Raw genomic sequence first — 17893 nt, 5'->3', positions numbered from 1 at the left:
CTGAATATGCTTTCAGGTTCGGGATGGTACTCCTGGTATTATTGAAAAGGCCCATAAGAAACACCCCGTACGTGTTGTTACAAGGCAGTGAGACGCATTCGGTGAATATGCTTTTAGGTTCGGGATGGTATCACTGGTATTATTGAAAAGGCCCATAAGAAACACCCCGTGCGTGTTGTTACAAGGCAGTGGGACGCATTTGCTGAATATGCTTTCAGGTTCGGGATGGTACTCCTGATATTAGTGATAAGGCCCATAAGAAACATACCGTGAATAATGCTGCTAATGCTACAGACAGCGTAAGACATTCTCTTTGTCACTTTTCTAGTTACTCAAGTAAACATTCTCAAGGCTGCGACTACCGATACTGCCGCTAATGCGACTGTGACAACGGTAAGTTTGCACATCCAGGTTATTATTGTCGTGTCTGATGAGTACCAGGCCGACGCCTCCAGCAATTCTACGGACGCAGCTGCTGCTGTTTCTACTGTCACACTTGTTCGTGCATTTCTGATGTTGAAAGTATTCCTGGAAAGTTGTTGATTCGTTATTGTTAGACCGTGACTGCTAATAACTGTGCTGCCACCGATGCGACGGCCGCGACCAGTGTAAATGCAACTGCTGCCACAGATGCCGATGCTACCGACGTCAGCGCTGCTACCGACGCCGCGGCTGCTGCTACTGATGCGGCTGTCAGTGCGACTGCAGACGCCAGTGCTACTGTAGATGCCGATGCTACGGCCACAGCTGCCGCCGATAACTCAGCTGCGACGTCTACAACATCTACTTCATCAAAAAAGAAGACTTCTGGAACGGTATGCAATCTTGTATTGAGTCTGATATATTTCTAACTTTGTTCCTACACGCAGAAGGACGAGAGTGATGTTAATGCTGTGATTTCAAATTTGCTCGAGGATCTGAAGAACAGGTTTGTCGACCATCTGGCTTATCTGCGTATTTTTGTTGATGACAGCTCGTCTCCTTAGGGGATTTGGTCGCCGTGGACTCATCAACCGTCTGATACTCGATGATGGTCTCGATCTCTGAATGCGATTTGGAGGGATTTAAGCTATTGACTGCGCCTCATTGATATATACCTTTTACTATCATTGATTGGTGGTACAGACCTTTTCTTTATCATCGACATACGGACCATGTAGCATGTAGTAGGACAAGGAATGCTAGGACCGAATGTGTTACCCGGTACCCAAAGTATGTGTAAGAAGTCCGCGGCAAAGAACCAGGTAACAAACCACTAGTACTTGGTTACCCGGGCAAGATACGGAAGGATCAACTTGATCAACTTGAAGCAAGCATGCGTACATCTGTAATAGCTTCTTCTATTTAGGAACCCAATACCTTCTTCCCATACAACGACGATGTCCTCATCAAAACGCGTCTTCCCGCCTCTTTATACTTCATCTGGGGACGATTCTGGGGACAGACTTGCTTTCTTTCATATTCTTGAACGGCTGAAGGTATGACTCTACCTGTAATGTCGTAGAAAAAAGATTTCCATACCGATACCTAGACGCAAAAACGAACGGGATGGATTGATTACGGAGTGCGACTCTCTCTCTCTATTTTGCAGACGAAGAGTGAACTGAATTTTTGCGATAGATTGACAGGCCAGAAAGGTAGAACGCCAGTTCATCTACCTCGTCATACCGATGCTCATCTCTTGCTGGCCTCCTTCTCTAGCATCTCCGACCACATGTATAGAATGGCAGTTCTCGCTATGTGCACCTCGGATGAAAAACTAGATATACCAAAGTATGCAGCCGTGGTGTCGCAGGTCCGGATCTCGACTGACTAGAGAGGAATAGATGTGTGATGATGTGTGTCGTTCATGACCTCGCGGAGGCACAGGGTAAGCCTAGTAGTCCGTCAACGACGGCCACTTGTAACTGAACTTTGTGGTCTCAGTCGGCGATATCACTCCTCGGGAAGGGATCAGCAGAGCAGAGAAACTGCGGCTTGAAGAGGTACGGATGATTCATGATCGTTAGGCAGACGGGCTTATTCGGGTCCCCGTGTTTCAGGAAGCAATGCATAATTTCATACATGAAATGCTACATAATAGTCCAGCTGCCCAAAGGATAGAAGCCTTGTGGAAGGTTTGATTCATGGGTTTCTCCTAGTATGCTTTCCCGTTTACCAAATCGATGTCCTCAGGAATATGAAGATGGGAAAACACCGGAAGCACGATTCGTCAAAGGTGCACCGAATTTTAGATATGTGTTTTCCTTTTCTTACCTGTCCTTCAGACCTAGACCGCTTTGAGCTGGCCTCTCAAGGTAGAAGAAATCTTAAACCCCTTCACTTTCCCGAGGCTCAGATTTATTTGACAGCCTTTGAATACGAACGAACGTACACTGCCAGAAATCTACAAACATTCTTCGATACAAGCCTTCCCAAAGTACGACACCCCGAGGTCCGCGAGTGGAGTGGGGATTTACTGAAGGAGCGAAAGGAACTATGGAAAGCCATCGAACCGCAGCAACCAGCTTTTAACAGCCTACTATGATGTCACAGATGCTCGACCCCAAATCACTATTTAACTACCAATACACTTGTATTAACTACTGCAACTCCCCTCGTGTTTCATTAATGCCCATTTTTAATGGTGGAACAGCCGCAATGATGTATGAGCAAAGACAAGGCCATGCTCGTCTGCCGCTTTGATGCATTCCTCATCCATAACACTTCCACTGGGTGCCGCTAGATATCTTACTCCACTCTTCTTCGCCCGATGCACATTATCGGGGAAAGGGAAGAACGCGTCACTTGAACAAGCCACCCCATCCAACTTGGCAGCCCATTCCTTCTTCTCAGCATCAGTGAGAGCCTCCACCTTGCCTTCGAACAGACTCTCCCACTGCTCCTTCTCGCCACCCTCAAGAACCTCACCAGCGACGAAGAGGTCGATAGCGTTGGCCTTTTCGGCGCGTTTTACGCCCTTCCTGAACGGGAGGGAGAGAACTCGGGGGTGGTGTCGGAGCCACCACAAATCGGCTTTCCCACCAGCCAAACGGGTGCAGTGGATACGGGACTGCTGGCCCGCGCCCAGGCCGATGATGGCACCATGAAGAGCGTACGCGACACTGTTCGATTGGGTGTATTTAAGTGCGAGAGTCGCGACGATCAGGTCGGTAACGGCTGAGGAAGGAAGCTGTTGAGGATATTATTAGGTGAATGAGCGGGAGTAGGAGCGCCAACAAACCTCCTCGCTTTTCGTGACAATATTTTCGAACAGCTTGGAATCGATTTTGCAGTTGTTGCGTCTCTGTTGAAGGCTAATACCGAATACTTGCTTGGTCTCTACTTCGGGTGGTTCATAGCTGGGATCAATCTGCGTAGGATTTGAGTTTGACAAGGCAGGTCTTAGGAGGGAAGAGGAGACAAACCTCAAGGACACAGTATTTACCGCCCTTCTTTTTGGAGAGAACTTCCAGGGCTTCGGGAGTATATCCTGGAGCTATGATACCGTCGGAAACTTCGCGTGAAATTATTTTGGCCGTCGCGAGATCGCAAGGTGCAGAGAGAGCGATAAAGTCTCCGAATGATGACATCCTGTCGGCACCTGTACGGTTGTGATCAATAACGATGACTTCGCACTTGTTAATTCATCTCACCTCTAGCGCGGGCATAAGCAGAGGCGAGAGGGGTGAGAGGAACCTTTAAATCATCAACACCATAAACGCTCTTTTCAGTCTCACTCAGTTCAATCCCAACAGCAGCGCCGGCAGGAGAGACATGCTTGAAAGACGCAGCCGCTGGGAGGTTCAGGGCTTGCTGGAGTTCCTTCACCAGCGCGTAGGAATTTAACGCGTCCAGGAGATTAATGTATCCCGGAGATCCGCATAGTGCTACACGTTTCACACATTAGCGAAAAACAAACACCAAGAAAACCCCAAATCACCTTTAAACGGCAACGTTCCCTCGGTTACGAAGGCCTGAGCCGGCTTTTGGTGGGGATTCGCACCATAGCGAAGGGGAATCCTCTGGACGGCACCCGCGAGCTTCTCTTTAGGTAGGTCTCCAGAAGCATACTGCTCACGGAAATACCCACTAATGGCCTCGTCGTACTTTGCCGTCATCTCAAAAGCCTTCAACGCCAGCTTGCTCCGGAAAGCTTGTCCGACGTCACCCTTGCCGTCCTTCCACGCCTGCAAAAACTCGGCATAGTCCTTTGGGTCAGAGAGAACTGAAACTCGTTCATGGTTCTTGGCAGCTGCACGAAGAAGGGTGACGCCGCCGATGTCGATCTCCTCTACGGCGTTTGCAAGGGTGCAGTCTGGCTGGGCGATGGTAGAAGAGAAGGGGTAGAGGTTGCAGACGACAACGGAGATAAGTGAGATGCCTTGGGCGGTGAGATCTTTTTCATCGGAGGGAATGTTTCGTGCGAGGATACCTGCGGATTGACTTTAGTATGACAGCAAGGCGTGGGATCTTCGTAGATACCTCCATGGACAGCCGGATGAAGTGTTTTAACCCTTCCGCCTAGCATTTCAGGTGCTTTCGTAATGTCAGAAACGTCTCTACAGTTTCTTAGTTTCCTTTAGCACCAAAAATGATAAGAATGCGCACTCAATGGCAATCCCAGCATCTCTGATCTTCTTCGCTGTCCCTCCAGACCCGAGCAGACGAACTCCGGCAGCATTGAGCCCTTGAGCAAGCTCGAGCAGATCCGTTTTGTCGTAGACGGATAGAAGAGCTAAAGAAATGAGAGCATTCAGCGATACTGGGAAGCTGGGATACTGGAAAATCAGGACCAATAGGCTGCGACATGATGCTCAGGTCGTGGTGGTAATCGGTAAAAGAATATGTAAATATAAATTTGAGGTAAATGTCAAAAAAAAAATCGCGATCCGGACCATTTTATCCGATAAGATTCAGATCTTCTCTTATGCACGAAAATCAAAGACAAAAATTGTAAAGAACACTATGTCATAGAAGCCTGAGCTTTAAGAGGGCTTTTGTGCTCCTCGAGAACCTTTTATCCTCCTTCGACACCCATATGCAGGACTCGGAACCCTCCGTAACCATGAACAGTTCTATCGACACTTCTTTACCGACTGTCCTGACTTCACCCTGTACTTGTTCGATACCCAACCAACTGTATGCATCACTATAATCTGCGTGAAGGACAATGAAATCAAGTTCCACGAAATCCAGACGTGCCGACCGCCTGGTGGCGACATTGACGAAGCTTAAGATTTTCTGTGCAGTACTGTCAGAAGAAAAGTAGCCCGATACCAGTAAGGATCGGAGGTTCAGATTCTCTATGCTGTCAGGGAACTCATCCCATTGACCATCTGCAAGTACGAATGTTAGGCCAGATCTTAACAAAGAACAAAGAGCAACGCACCTGCATTACCAAATGAGTTGACACTCCCTTTTGCCGTTTGCTCGTACTCCAGACGCTCAAGAGAGGACATGACAGCATCAAAGAGCGGACCCAATTCTTTGATACGCGGCCCCGTTGCATCACGAAGCCGCAACACCTTCAGCCGAGCCAAGGAAACGCTGCTACCTGAATGCAAGACCCAACTCTGGAATGCACCAAGGGACTTGCTACTCAATTGAATATCCAAACTCCGGAGATGCGACGGAGATTGTGATCTCTGTCGCTCTGGGAAATCGCTCTCCCAGAACTCAGTACGTGTGAGCTTAAGATACTTCAACGACGACGAGTTCTCGAACAGTGCCTCCGCATCCACAGGCCTCAGCACTGAATCAGCGAGGTGGACGGAGGAGATCGTCGGAAGATGGAAAAGCTCGGGGATGCCACCGTAGGATGGGGGCAGGTCGTCCATGCTCAATGATCCTATGTCAACATTCGCTACTCGCGCAAGGTGGCTGATGATTTTTTGAAGGAGCGGTGGAGACGAGAGACATCTATAGGACGTTCCAAGAATTCTGAAAGATCGGATGTAGCGGAGGATATTGGGGTAAGGGATCATGGATGCGAAGGTAGGGGGCTCAGATGCGCCTAAAAGACACGATCCAAAACTCTTTTCGGAGCGATAGGTATACTGCCGGTGAATGCATTGCTGAGCAACGGGACGCCATGTACGGCAGACAAGAGAACATGACTTCCAGGTATCGATGTCCTTGGGATATTCCAAACTCTCGATAACAGCGCATATGATTTCTTGGGGTATCTCGGGTATCATGACTGCGGTCAATGTTTGTCGGAAGTGAGCTCAAACATTTAGAAAGGCTGCTTACCGTTCATCCTCCTAAGGGAGCGGGATCACTCTGTAAATCACGAATAGAGTCTATACAGACATTTAAGGTGGCCTGAGGCTTATATATAACGGTCACGAATGATCGAATGACCAACGCCCATCATTCCGAATCGGTACTGACGTTATTTTTGAAAAGGGCTTTATGCTCTGGGCAATGACAATTATGAATTCCGAGCAAGCATATGCAACTAACTTCAGGAGATATCAATATTGCGACACCTTGTTGAGGGGTGGTGTTATGCCGCCATGGACATGAGGATAAAATCGCATTCTACTATCACAATCAATACATTCTGAGTTCCAGTCAGCATTTCTTTTTCTTTTCAACGTAGTTATGATTTGCGTACCTCGGGCCTCTGTTATACAGTTTCCGTCAGTTTCTTGATTAACAAGCTCGCTTGTCCCATGGACACGATGTCGATAGGTTGATGCTGCCATCCGAGCCACCCCCACCGAATCTTTCTGCGTTATCCTACGAGAGGGTGCTTGGTAGAGCCAGATCTTTATTCAAGAACATTCCATCGTAAGGCAGGGCTCGGCAGCAGTCGCAGCGTCTGTTCGGTGCGACTCGGAAGAAGCCGCATGGACCAGAGCCAAAACATCCACGAGGGAGAGGACTAAACAACAATTCAATGCACAAGGCAACGGCCACGGAACGAAGGAAGGACGCCTCTCTCGTACATGTAGTCATGGTTGTGCCTTCTGTAAAATAAAGATAGAGAGGTAGAAAGGAAATCCGACATCTGTAGTGTTACCTTATCCATCTCTTTATCGCTCCCCTCTTGGCATGAGGCAGCATAAAATACGCGTTGAAACTTGAAAATCTTGGTTGCATACCACATCTTTATAGGTCTGAGCTGGGCGGAGCCAATACTGAGCTAAGTCTTACGAATTCGGAAGGATGACATCATTTCTTCATCTCCCGGTCATGTGATCTATTTCCTCACTCAGCGACTCGGGACGGGACTTGCATACATTCCACGTTTCCTTCTCATCGTTACTCTTCGAATTTTTCTTGTCAAAAATGTTTGGAGCTGTAATTAGGTCTTCGGTGTGTCTTGGTGACCTGGATGATATCTCATTCCTTACGTTCCGCAGACGGGCTTGCTTCGGTCCTCCGTGACAACCGCCTTGACTTCAAGTCGAACTGCCGGCTGCCGACGTTTTCTATCCCAAGAAGTACGGTCGAAGATCCAAGCTGCTATTACCGAAACTCCAGTCGTTCTTTTCATGAAAGGCACTCCGGATTACCCCCAGTGTGGTTTCTCGCGGGCGGCGATTCAAATACTGGATCTGCATAACGTTCCAACCGAGAAAATGAAGACGTTTGATGTCCTGGAGGATCAGGAGCTCAGAACTGCGATAAAGGAGTTTTCGTGCGTTACCGCGCCGCTTCGACGTTACTCAAAGTGTTGATCACAAGTTTATAGCGAATGGCCTACGATACCGCAATTGTATGTCAAGGGGGAATTTGTCGGTGGATGCGACATCCTTATATCGAGTGAGTAATGATACATCCGATGTTAATATTATTTCTAATGTATGAACTCTTTCGCAGTGCACCAATCGGGTGAATTAGAAAAACTTTTGGCGGAGAATGAGGTCGTCCCCAAGGTGGAAGAATCTACCTTGTCGTCGGCATAGAACTTGTTGTCTCCCGTTATCTATGAACATCACTGTTAATGAAGGAATTGATTGGCTCGTAGAACTTATATTATTAATATAAGTCGTACTCACCTCTTGCGTCTACTCATCAACATACTCGATATCCCCATCCATTCCAACCCGACCATATTTCACTTTTTCTCCTCGGGCTTTAACCAAGTCCTCAACAGTCCGTAGTTTTCCATCTTCGGTGCCTTCTTTGAACCAGCCAAGATGATCAGCAATGAGATGCCTGGAAAGAACTCCGTTAGAGCAGCAATATCATTTATTGAAGTATCACGCACCGATTCTTACAGCCTGGGCACTGGACGATGACGATTCCCTTCGTGTACGCACGCTTCGAAAACTCGTGCGAGGAGCGTGTGTTGCAATCCGTCACGGTACATGTAAAAGTCATCGACAGGCGCTGCTCCATGGCTTCGGGAAGCCTCTGTGAGGTGACCGTCTCTGTTGATGATGTTATAGGTGTAGAATAGTGTCGTGAATTTAGGAATGGGGACGCCATTTGCAGTCGAGATCCTCCCAGCCGTAGACGAAACATAACTTTGACGTTTGGTGGGAGAGATGCATGAGGAACGAGGAGACTCCGAAGAGGAGGTGGTATTCCTGTATTTCGAAACAGCCTGGATAGTAGCATAGCAGGAGCCGGTAGTGGTTGAAAACAGGCGTGAAAAGAAAGCCGGCTGATACGCACCAACTCCGGGCCGAGGATTGCCAGTGACTTCCCACCGTCATTCTAGCCAATCCCGGGAGAGAATTTCAGGCTGGACTGAACTCCCTCCGTCCTTGATGCCTCTTTTTTCTATTGGCTTTCTTAGTGCTTCTCTGACTCAATGTTGATAAGGGTCTTTGCCACCGCGCAGCTGTCGATGTTTACTACAAATTGAAATTGAACGGAGGATTCTGATGACTCACACATTTCTTCGGATACAACATGGTCAGTAATTCTTTTCACCTTTTATTGATTGATCATGTTCCCCCCCCTCTAATAAGCGACCCGGATTTCCAAGCTGTCGGGGTGAGCTAATTGTTTCGCTTCGGGACCCCTTATTTTCAATTGTGAACATCGTTCTAGGTTCCGTGGCATGTGCTCCGCCCAAGGTGGTTCTTCGTCGCCGTCCGGCGTCGGTCAGAAAAAAAGAAGACGCGGTGTCCTGTATCTCGCAGATTCCAGCAAATATGCCCATACGTTAGTCACATCGGATCGGTAACTTTCCTGGGCCGTCCCAGCACTGTGAGTCTCGATATGTTGTTTCGTAGGGATAAAAAAAATTGTAGCCGCATGGCTTCTTCGCAAAAACGCCCGAGGTACCAAAGTACTCACTTGGCGCGGTATGTTACACAGTCACCATGAAACGGAGCGAAACATTGTTTGGAGTTAACATCAAGTCAAATACTGATCGCTACACTTGCTGCGGCCAGTACAGTTTTCTCTTTCAATTCTGAATTGTCTGTTGGAGCGTCTAACCAGACGTTACGAACTCTCTTTGCAAACATCAACCGTAATTGTAGTACGTGTCTTTACTGTTCTGCCGAGAAAAACTTCAAGTCAATATCTATCCATATAGCAGAATCGCCGTTACATTATTATGTCTACTACCGGTCAAATTCGCATCCCTGTTCCTAGGTCTTCCCTGGACTACATACCAATGCCCTGTCGCTGAAAATTACTTTTCGAGGATGTGATACGCCTACCAGAGTGCATGCACGAGAAGAAGGCCACGCCGGTGTGGTTGCTGAAGTATTATCGACAGGAGTGCCCTTTTGCGGAACGGGCGCATTTTCGCCTGGTCGTCTTTTGAGTCCGAGCTTCTAGGTCCTCAGCCTCGGATACTGATAATTGAAAGGGTCGAAGAAACCCACCAGCTCGTAGGGTAATCCCGCCACATGCAGAGAAGAAAAATTATCATCTAGGTGCAACAAATTGCTGCCGATCTAAGAAATGCTGGACCTTTCTGGATTAGCGTTTGGAGAGGTGTTGAAGCCGCCGATGATGATCATCCAGCAGATCTTAAGAGAAATATTATCAGAATAGATCAGAGTGACTCAAATTACGAGAGCGAAATTTTTATGGTAATTTAGCTTGTAATTTTCGGGATTCCAAGCATTACGCCTTTTGTGGCCTCCTCTTCTGAAGAAACAAGACCCAATTGACGTGGGGCGGGGGCCGGTGTTAAAGTAGTCTAGTTCTAAGCGCGCATGGAGAGACGGGCCTGTAAATGACTACTTGATTTCCGCAGAGGTGATTTCCTCATTGGGCCCCATGCCGGTCAATCCCGTTCACTGGCTCTCCAACAAGTCCGAGTCGACCACAGCCTCCATTCGCCTCCCCTTAGAACAAGATGAAAATTGAAAACAGAACATTTCTTGTTTCCGGTGGGTCAGTAACATCTGAATCACTTCTACATTGTTTCATCGACGAATGATTATTTACTAAACAGTTCGTCTGGACTTGGTCTCGCAACAGTGCGAGATTTGCTCAGTTCCAAAGCATATGTCTCGATAGTTGACCGAACACCTCCCCCCTCTGACATTGCTGCCAATACCGCCGTCCTGTACTCCCAAACAGACATCACTGAGCTCGCAGAAATTGAACGTGCAGTGGAGCAGACCGTGTCATGGACCAAGGAGACAGGGGCCCCACTAGGTGGCGTGATTAATTGTGCTGGTGTCGCCACGGCCGCCAAGATTCTCAGTGCGAATAACCAGCCTCATGCTTTGGATCTGTGGGAGTTCACGATTGCTGTGAATCTCACTGGTACGTTCAACCTCACTCGGCTGGCTTTGAAACATCTCGTGGATGTCAAACCAGAAGATGGTGATGGCGAGCGCGGGGTGGTCGTAATGGTCGCAAGTGCAGCCGCCGTGAGTAACACAAGACCTTCCGTGTAGATATCACGCTGATATATTTTTTTTTAATTTTAATTTTCGGATCAGTTTGAAGGCCAGCCCGGACAGACGGCTTATGCGGCCACGAAAGGCGCAGTTCGCTCCATGGCTTTACCCATGGCGCGTGACTTGGCGAGGCACGGTATCCGTGTCGTTACCATCGCGCCCGGTGTATTCGAGAGCAGCATGACCAAAAGCATGCCGGAACGCACGCGTAAAAACTTGAAAGATAGCGGCTTGGTATTCCCCCGACGGTTTGGGCTCGTGGACGAGTTTGCTAAGACGGTCCGATGGGTGCTAGAGTGTGCATATGTCAATGGAGAAACCATCAGATTGAGTGGTGCAGGTCGTTTACCAGGAAAACTGTGAAGGGTAAGGCCATTTTAAATACACTTTCTTATCTCACTTACTAGTTGCATCCTGCAGCATTCAAATGCTGATTTTGTATTATTACGCGTGGCTGTAATATGATTGCTGCATAGCCAAAATCGTCCCATATCCGGAAGTAATGCGTCCCTTTGGGAAAATTTGCATCATCGGAGGAGTTTTGGAACCGATCGCAACACTGACCGTGGAATACCGATCCAATCATAGCACATCTGACGGAAAGCATGATGAATCACTGCAAGATCCTCCTAATCTGGCGTATACTACATATACAGTGAGCATGCTTTTCGACGCGTCTGCGATACCCGTCGATGAAGATTGAAAATCGTACCTTTATCGTCTCCGGAGGGTAAGCTAGCTCTGGCGTATCTACCATCTTCTATGCTCGTTTTTTTCTGATTCGTTTGCAGGGCATCTGGGCTTGGTCTCGCTGCAGTCAACGAACTTTTACACTCCAACGCTTTTGTATCCATTCTCGACAAGGACATTACCAAAGTCATTTCATCACCACAACTGCTCGCGCTCAGGACGGACATCACTAAGAATGATGAGATTTCTATCGCGCTGGAGCAAATTGGGACATGGACGCAAAAGACAGGAGCGCCGTTGGGTGGTGTCATTCATTGCGCAGGCATCGGTGTTCCAGGACTAGTAAGTGAGCGCTTAATGCAGCCACGTATTACGTCGTTGATTTTTACCTCGGAAATCCATATAGATGAATAACGTCAACGCCAGTCAAGTATGGGATGCAACCGTCTCGGTTAATTTATCAGGTACATTTCATCTTACCCAGTTGGCGATGAAATACTTGGCGCATGTACCTCTGTCAGAGGATGGAGAACGCGGGGTAATCATTATGGTATCCAGCACGGTTGCTGTCAGTGTATATCCCTTAATTTATGGACCAAATGCTAATATGCCGATTTAGTATGAAGGACTTGTGGGGCAGGTCGCTTACGCCGGATCGAAAGGTGCTATACGGTCGATGACGCTACCCATGGCCCGTGAATTGGCGAAGTATGCGATTCGTGTAGTCACGATCGCTCCGTCATCGTTCACGACGCCAATGACCGACCATTTCTGCTCAAACACGAAGCAGGCATTGTTGGATAAGGCTGTGGTTTTTCCCAAAAGATTTGGGCATCCATCAGAGTTTGCACATACCGTGAAATGGGTGTTGGAGTGTGGCTACGTTAATGGAGAGTCAATAAAGCTGACTGGAGGTACGAGAACTCCTGTCAAGCTGTGACAATTTGATTGGGATATTGATGGTTTCTCGGATTCGGGCATGTATCTAGTTTTATGTTCCCGCCTTTATGATTGATACCCTCGGGTTATGATAGAAGAACACTGCAATGTATTACCTCACCACGTTGTAAACTCCAAGATTTTACTATTGCCAGGAGGGGTTCGGTGTCTACAATGTAGTACGACGATGGCAATACTGGTGTACGTACCCCTAGATTGTATTCTAGGAGATATTGAAGTGCTCAAAGTGGACTGGAAGGGGAGATAAAGCTCTGCCCTTCAAACCCGACCGTTTCACGGTTCTGAATAGCCGGCATAATAGGTATCTCATGCATTCCTGACAAATAGCAATGTTACTGAGATGAAGTGCAGATCAAGAATAGTACGGAATAGATGGTTGCGACATCAGTGGGATGGATGAGATGATAGTATCATTCATCAAGAAAGGTGTTCGGAGGTCAACTACATGCCTTAGCTACGAGACGGCATCCGTTCTGAAACAGAATCGGAAAGAGTGCAAGTTTCAGGTCAACGCTCGCTCGGACTCGGACTGTGATCATATCAGGATCTAGTCTTGATTCCGTCATCAAGAAGTTTTGAAGTTCGTTAAGTAAGAGAAGATGGGAATTAAACACTGAAGAAGGTTGCTGTCGAGGGACGACAGTGTCAAAGGACGTAAGACAAGACGGAGGACCACACGTCGGAGAACAGCAGTGACTGTGATAACGACGCTGAAAAGACTGGAAAACTCTCAGTGGTGTCGGTCAAGTAACCATTTCTAGTCACTTTCTTGTCCATCGGTTTCAGAAAAAGGCTGCATTCAAACCACAGGATGGAGAAGCACTTCCAACTCGTAGCATGTCCCACGACGAAAGAAATTCCAGAACGAGCCGTCGAATTTGATTTCTAAGACACGTCGTTAAGACGGGGTGCACAACAAACAAGTAGCCATACTCTAAAAGCGCGACGTAGCAATTGGCATCTTCAATACAGCAATATACAAAGTTAGTAACTTAGAGCCACGGGGATTCAGTCTAGCAGCCATTCAAAACTTTCTCCCGCGGGCTTAGCGCTGTCCATGAGGTGTCTGGTCAGACACGGGCAAAATGAAGAAGCACAGTCGCTTACTTCCCAGCTCGCCGTCCACGTGCGAGAAGAAGAGGGAATGTGGGAGCAGCAGGGCGTGGGGTATCAGCATTATCAACTACCCTAACGGGGGCCTGACGCGGCTGAGCTTCCTCGTTAGTATCCCGTTCCTCGGATTTATACTTGGCCAGCTGCTTCGACGCTGTCGATTCTGCATCCGAGGGGGGATCGCCGCCGCGTAGACGCCGATACGCCCTTGATTCACGCGTCCTAGTGGTGCTCTTGGACGTGGTACTCTCAGCATCCGAAGTAGAAAGGCTACGGGAACGTGAATCTCGCGTAAGGTCAATGTCAACATGAGGTGAGGAACTGATGTCCACGCCAGAAGGTCTAATACCGCCGTCGTCGTCGGTATCCGAAAACATAGGCGGAGGTCTTAGTTGCGGTTCGGGGTCGGGGTCGTCTGATCCCAAAACAAAATTCTCGAACTTCAATTCTTCCGATTCAGAGACGGCCTCACTTTCGCTAGTAGGGTCCGTCGAGGCCTGAGCTTTGTGTTTACAGATAGGCTTGGTTTTCGGTCTGGAAGGCGGAGCCAGATCCACATTCATGGCTTCTGCTTCTTGCATCCTCTTCAGCATTTCTTCCTCCTCCCTTTCTTCCCGCTCCAGCTCAATTCGTCTCTTTCTTGCGCGCGCCATAACCATCAGATCCGCAACGCCCATAGCGTCATCATCCTTTTTCTCTCCCCATCCACCGCCATCTTCAGGGAACATAGCCACGCCGTAACTGGCACTCTCTCGGAGGATTTTCACCGCTTTCGAAGGTGAAACTCCCATGTCTTGACGGATTAATCGCGTCGCAACCTCTGGAACAAGAATTCTTTGCGTAAACTCGTTGGGGGTCAAAGGTTTCACCTGGTCGGGGTGAATAGATGCAGGCGGGAACAGATTGAACAATGTTTGGTATATAATAACAGATCCCTGTTCACCATAACTAGGCCACGCGGAACATTAGGTTAAACAGACACATTAAACGCAAAAAGACTCACTATCCGGGCTGAGTTTTCTCAAAGGTAGCGAACTGATTTCTCACCCCGGCGACGGCGCGCGAACCTTTCGCCTTGACTTCCTTCATGATCTCCGTCCAAAAAATACTGTTGCTGCGGGCGTTTCGATCCGAAATCAGTGCACGCAATTCGCGCTTCATCTTCTGTACTCGGCCCTCTAATTTCGCCCATGCGATTTCCTTGGGCCATCCGTTGCGCTCTGCTTCCGGCAAAGTGACGCTTTCAAAGCGGTGTCGCTGGCATAGGGCGATAAAGACCTCTAATGGAGCTTTTCGGCCCAAGGGATTCGTAGGACGAGGGCTAGGCCGGGACTTTTTCGCTATATTGGCGAGAAGTCGGCGCAGAAGGGGGGTGGGGCGATCAGGAAGACGCGTGTCGCAATAAGGACAGAGCATCCTGGGGTCGATAGAAGGATCCAGAAAGACTGCACGCGAATAAGCGGGGTTGATAGCAATTTTGGCGAAGCAACTCACTGGCGTTATCAGCCACGGCGTCATCTTCATCTAAGTCATCTAAGTCAACGTCAGGAAGTGTTTTTAGGCTGCTTGCTATGGTCAATTTGTATCTCCGCATCAGAGTTAAATGAAAATCATACATATGCTCTCTTTGTTTCTTCCGCGATTTATCAGTGTCACTCTCTAGACCATCGGAAGAGCGCTTGGGTGCCCGTGGTGTCAACTGGGGGCTGAAAGTAACAGGAAACGGTTGCGGTCGTCGAGTGGGCTTCGTCTCATCAACAGAAACTTCTTCAGAATCAACGACCCTCCAGCTCTTCGACTTAGCAACATCTTCTCCTTGGTTCTTCCCTTTAGTCGGCTGACTGACAGCCCTTTCTTTTCCCTTGGCGTTGATAGTTGATTGTTGAGAGTTCAAGGGGGACGGCAGATGCAGCACTGTTATTTGTCCCAGCTTCATCGGCTTCTTGTTGGTAGGCGTGCTCAATGGTGAAGGAAGAATCAAGGCTCTATTTGAAGTGACAGGAGAGGAAAGGGGAAGAATGATTGGAAACGGTTGGTGCTGAACGGTCTTCGACTTCGTCGGAGTCGCAGATGTAGACCTAGACAGACTTTCCTTGCGAGCATGGAGAGGAGAAATTGCAGGAAAGCTCTGAGGCTGTGGTCTCTTCTTCTTTGCCTTCTGTTTAGAGACAGGCGAAGCACCGTCTTCGTGCGAAGATCTGGGCGACGCGTTAGGTTCGCGACTCTGAGATCTTGAGGGACCGGGAAATGGCTTTGGTTGACGTTTAGGACGCACGGGAGCTTCCTCTTTGTCGCTACCTGAAGGAATATCGATTGGTGGCGATGTAACACGGCGTGCAGAGGTAGCACCGGTAGTACGAGTAGACTGGAAAGACGATGCGTTCGATTTTCCACCTGCGTCGTACGTCTTTTTCCGTGGCATTTCTGGATCAAAGATATCTTCGACATTGGACGAACAGTTCTCCGTCGAGGGGCCATCTTCACTCTTCTTCTTCTTCTTCTTCTTGGTGAAACGTAGCTCCTTCAGCGCTTTATCTTTGTCTGGTGGGAAATTTGGGTCCCACTGATGCTTCGTGCCATCTTTTGCAGTAAAATGGATGCCATCGTCCCCTCGACTGGGCGAAGAGAGGAAATCCAACGGGTCCAGCGAGTCAGGGTCGGAGTCTGTTTCACTACTCAAGCGACGGCATGCCTTTCTTCTATCCCGTATTTGTCCCCCTTTGACGAAAGGAGTGGACATATCGACAAACGCTTGCTCCGTCGATGGATCCTGTGGTCGCTTGTCAAGACGGCAGGTTTTGTCATTGTAGACAGCTTGGTTTACACCACGGTAGTGAATCTCCATGATAAAGAGGCCGCGTCTCCGTAAAAGGGGTAACCATAGAACACGGACGATGTGCAATCAGGAGTACGACGACAGAGTGATTGAACGAGTAGGACATTGGAAAAAAGACGGTTCCATATCCCACGTGACCGCTCGTTAATTACGTAACATTGCATACACTCAAGTGCGAGCTTGTTGAATCTTGATTAGCAGGCTGGTGTCGGTGTTATATAACATGATTCCTATCGATTCAGTTTTAGGATTTGGAGCATTTGCTACACTGGCTTGTGCTCAAAGTATGGCTGCAACGGTCATTGAGGGGTTCTTGCCAAGCACCGCCATACTGTGACTCAAAAAGGATCTTTCTGACTTGGCCCTGGCACTCAGTTATCGTCTTGCAGTCACCTCATCAACCTCAGTCAAGCATCAGGAAATGCAGTCGTCATCGCAACCATCGAAAGCGCCCCAGAAGGACAAAAAGTCTGGAGCTCCGAAGAACAATCAAAGGCGTAAAGGGAGCGCACCGGTCCCTTCCAAATTACGAGGACTTCCTCAGGATTCCCTTGAAGTGCGGGTTTCGAAGACGTTATCGTATATTCTGCGCCACGGAGCACAGAATGAAGGGGTACCCATGCGGACAGATGGCTATGTAAATGTCACTAATCTTGTACGTGTTCCTTTTTTCACTTTTTTCCATCAAGTAATGTGACGGTGATAGTAGCTGGAAATCCCCAGACTGAAAGCCCAGTCCGTAGACCTCCCTATGCTGCAGAGCATTGTCAGAGCAGATGCGAAGCAGCGGTTTGACTTGATCTGCGAGCTCGACCCGACGTCAAATGAAAGCGTTTGGTGGATCAGGGCGAATCAGGGTCATACCATGAAGGTACGTACATTGTCTCTGCGCATTGCCAGACGTACTTACTTGGTGTTTAGACAGTAAAACTAGAGCTAAAGCCTGTATTGTCGGTGTCAGATATACCCTCCGGGGTTGCTATCCATGGAACGGATATCCGAGCTTGGGAAATCATATGTTTGCGCTTTTCGCTTGATTTGCACCAAAACCCTTTCAGTTAACCACCGCCACAGCCACCGAAGGCCTGTCCAAAATGAAGCGTAACCATATACATCTCGCCCAAGGCCGTGATGCTGTCAGTGGTGAGTGATGCTATCTATCACTTTGGACCTTTGCCTCGATTGAGAATCAACACTTTTCCTATCGCAGGCATGCGCAAGACCTCCAAAGTGATTATATATATCGACGTCCAAAAGGCACTTGATGCGGATATCAAATTCTTCCTTTCGGATAACGGGGTTGTTCTCACCGAGGGCGATGAGCGGGGATCCCTACCAGTGCGGTTCTTTTCAAAAGTGGAGGATGCAAACGGGGTGCCTTTGCAGGGTTGGCCGGTCACTGCGTAAACCGGTGTCCCGTTGAGCGGTATTGACTCTTACGGTATTCTTTCTTTCGCATGTTGAATTTGTTTGTCGTAGG

General features: G+C 48.4%; 10 protein-coding genes across 10 annotated transcripts in view; 6 read left to right on the top strand and 4 right to left on the bottom strand.

Annotated features, from left to right (window-relative positions):
- The window catches only part of BT62DRAFT_245809 (uncharacterized protein), a 1980-nt gene extending 746 nt beyond the window's left edge, over positions 1-1234 (top strand). The window contains exons 7-13 of the mRNA XM_043180209.1: positions 118-168; positions 219-299; positions 352-393; positions 442-498; positions 558-815; positions 873-928; positions 987-1234. Coding sequence (XP_043037988.1) covers positions 118-168; positions 219-299; positions 352-393; positions 442-498; positions 558-815; positions 873-928; positions 987-1047 — 606 coding nt within the window. The 3' untranslated portion in view covers positions 1048-1234. The remainder of the gene's footprint in view (positions 1-117; positions 169-218; positions 300-351; positions 394-441; positions 499-557; positions 816-872; positions 929-986) is intronic.
- A 40-nt stretch (positions 1235-1274) lies between these two features.
- Positions 1275-2653, top strand: BT62DRAFT_952330 (HD domain-containing protein). Its single transcript, XM_043188230.1, has 10 exons — positions 1275-1478; positions 1532-1564; positions 1621-1637; positions 1702-1773; positions 1827-1870; positions 1927-1985; positions 2043-2117; positions 2176-2218; positions 2268-2297; positions 2352-2653. Exons 1-10 carry the CDS (start codon positions 1380-1382, stop codon positions 2525-2527), a joined length of 648 nt encoding a protein of 215 aa, XP_043037987.1. The 5' UTR covers positions 1275-1379; the 3' UTR covers positions 2528-2653.
- On the bottom strand, positions 2376-4843 carry BT62DRAFT_971218 (AICARFT/IMPCHase bienzyme). Its single transcript, XM_043189011.1, has 8 exons — positions 4776-4843; positions 4591-4717; positions 4465-4541; positions 3923-4414; positions 3636-3869; positions 3408-3583; positions 3224-3352; positions 2376-3172 (listed from the first exon to the last, which is right to left on the bottom strand). The coding sequence occupies exons 1-8, from the start codon at positions 4789-4791 to the stop codon at positions 2621-2623; spliced, it is 1803 nt and encodes a 600-aa protein (XP_043037986.1). The 5' UTR covers positions 4792-4843; the 3' UTR covers positions 2376-2620.
- Positions 4832-6456, bottom strand: BT62DRAFT_246066 (uncharacterized protein). The gene is made up of 3 exons (XM_043180210.1): positions 6235-6456; positions 5372-6181; positions 4832-5318 (listed from the first exon to the last, which is right to left on the bottom strand). The coding sequence occupies exons 1-3, from the start codon at positions 6239-6241 to the stop codon at positions 4951-4953; spliced, it is 1185 nt and encodes a 394-aa protein (XP_043037985.1). The 5' UTR covers positions 6242-6456; the 3' UTR covers positions 4832-4950.
- A 774-nt stretch (positions 6457-7230) lies between these two features.
- BT62DRAFT_987915 (glutaredoxin) lies at positions 7231-8102 on the top strand. Its single transcript, XM_043190087.1, has 4 exons — positions 7231-7305; positions 7353-7630; positions 7685-7755; positions 7813-8102. Exons 1-4 carry the CDS (start codon positions 7279-7281, stop codon positions 7896-7898), a joined length of 462 nt encoding a protein of 153 aa, XP_043037984.1. The 5' UTR covers positions 7231-7278; the 3' UTR covers positions 7899-8102.
- Positions 8001-8556, bottom strand: BT62DRAFT_899973 (zf-DNL-domain-containing protein; the record flags this gene model as incomplete). Its single annotated transcript, XM_043183390.1, has 2 exons — positions 8001-8151; positions 8204-8556. The coding sequence occupies 2 exons, from the start codon at positions 8554-8556 to the stop codon at positions 8001-8003; spliced, it is 504 nt and encodes a 167-aa protein (XP_043037983.1).
- Positions 8557-10261: 1705 nt separating this feature from the next.
- On the top strand, positions 10262-11177 carry BT62DRAFT_981697 (3-hydroxyacyl-CoA dehydrogenase; the record flags this gene model as incomplete). The annotated part of the gene is made up of 3 exons (XM_043189619.1): positions 10262-10299; positions 10361-10784; positions 10857-11177. 3 exons carry the CDS (start codon positions 10262-10264, stop codon positions 11175-11177), a joined length of 783 nt encoding a protein of 260 aa, XP_043037982.1.
- Positions 11178-11342: 165 nt separating this feature from the next.
- On the top strand, positions 11343-12602 carry BT62DRAFT_246142 (3-hydroxy-acyl-CoA-dehydrogenase). The gene is made up of 4 exons (XM_043180211.1): positions 11343-11544; positions 11606-11846; positions 11911-12072; positions 12124-12602. Exons 1-4 carry the CDS (start codon positions 11507-11509, stop codon positions 12442-12444), a joined length of 762 nt encoding a protein of 253 aa, XP_043037981.1. The 5' UTR covers positions 11343-11506; the 3' UTR covers positions 12445-12602.
- Positions 12603-14275: 1673 nt separating this feature from the next.
- On the bottom strand, positions 14276-15095 carry BT62DRAFT_900378 (uncharacterized protein; the record flags this gene model as incomplete). Its single annotated transcript, XM_043183419.1, has 2 exons — positions 14276-14525; positions 14581-15095. Coding segments are annotated over 2 exons (765 nt in total), but the record flags the coding sequence as incomplete, so codon positions are not given.
- A 1739-nt stretch (positions 15096-16834) lies between these two features.
- BT62DRAFT_981696 (uncharacterized protein) lies at positions 16835-17820 on the top strand (the record flags this gene model as incomplete). The annotated part of the gene is made up of 5 exons (XM_043189618.1): positions 16835-17068; positions 17123-17284; positions 17335-17431; positions 17488-17556; positions 17624-17820. The coding sequence occupies 5 exons, from the start codon at positions 16835-16837 to the stop codon at positions 17818-17820; spliced, it is 759 nt and encodes a 252-aa protein (XP_043037979.1).
- Positions 17821-17893: the final 73 nt, after the last annotated feature.

Source organism: Guyanagaster necrorhizus, assembly GCF_019112545.1.
Source record: "Guyanagaster necrorhizus MCA 3950 unplaced genomic scaffold BT62scaffold_18, whole genome shotgun sequence".
In the NCBI taxonomy this organism is placed as follows: Eukaryota; Fungi; Basidiomycota; class Agaricomycetes; order Agaricales; family Physalacriaceae; genus Guyanagaster; species Guyanagaster necrorhizus.
Note: the sequence above shows the minus strand (reverse complement) of the source record. Positions and strands in the feature narration are given on the sequence as shown.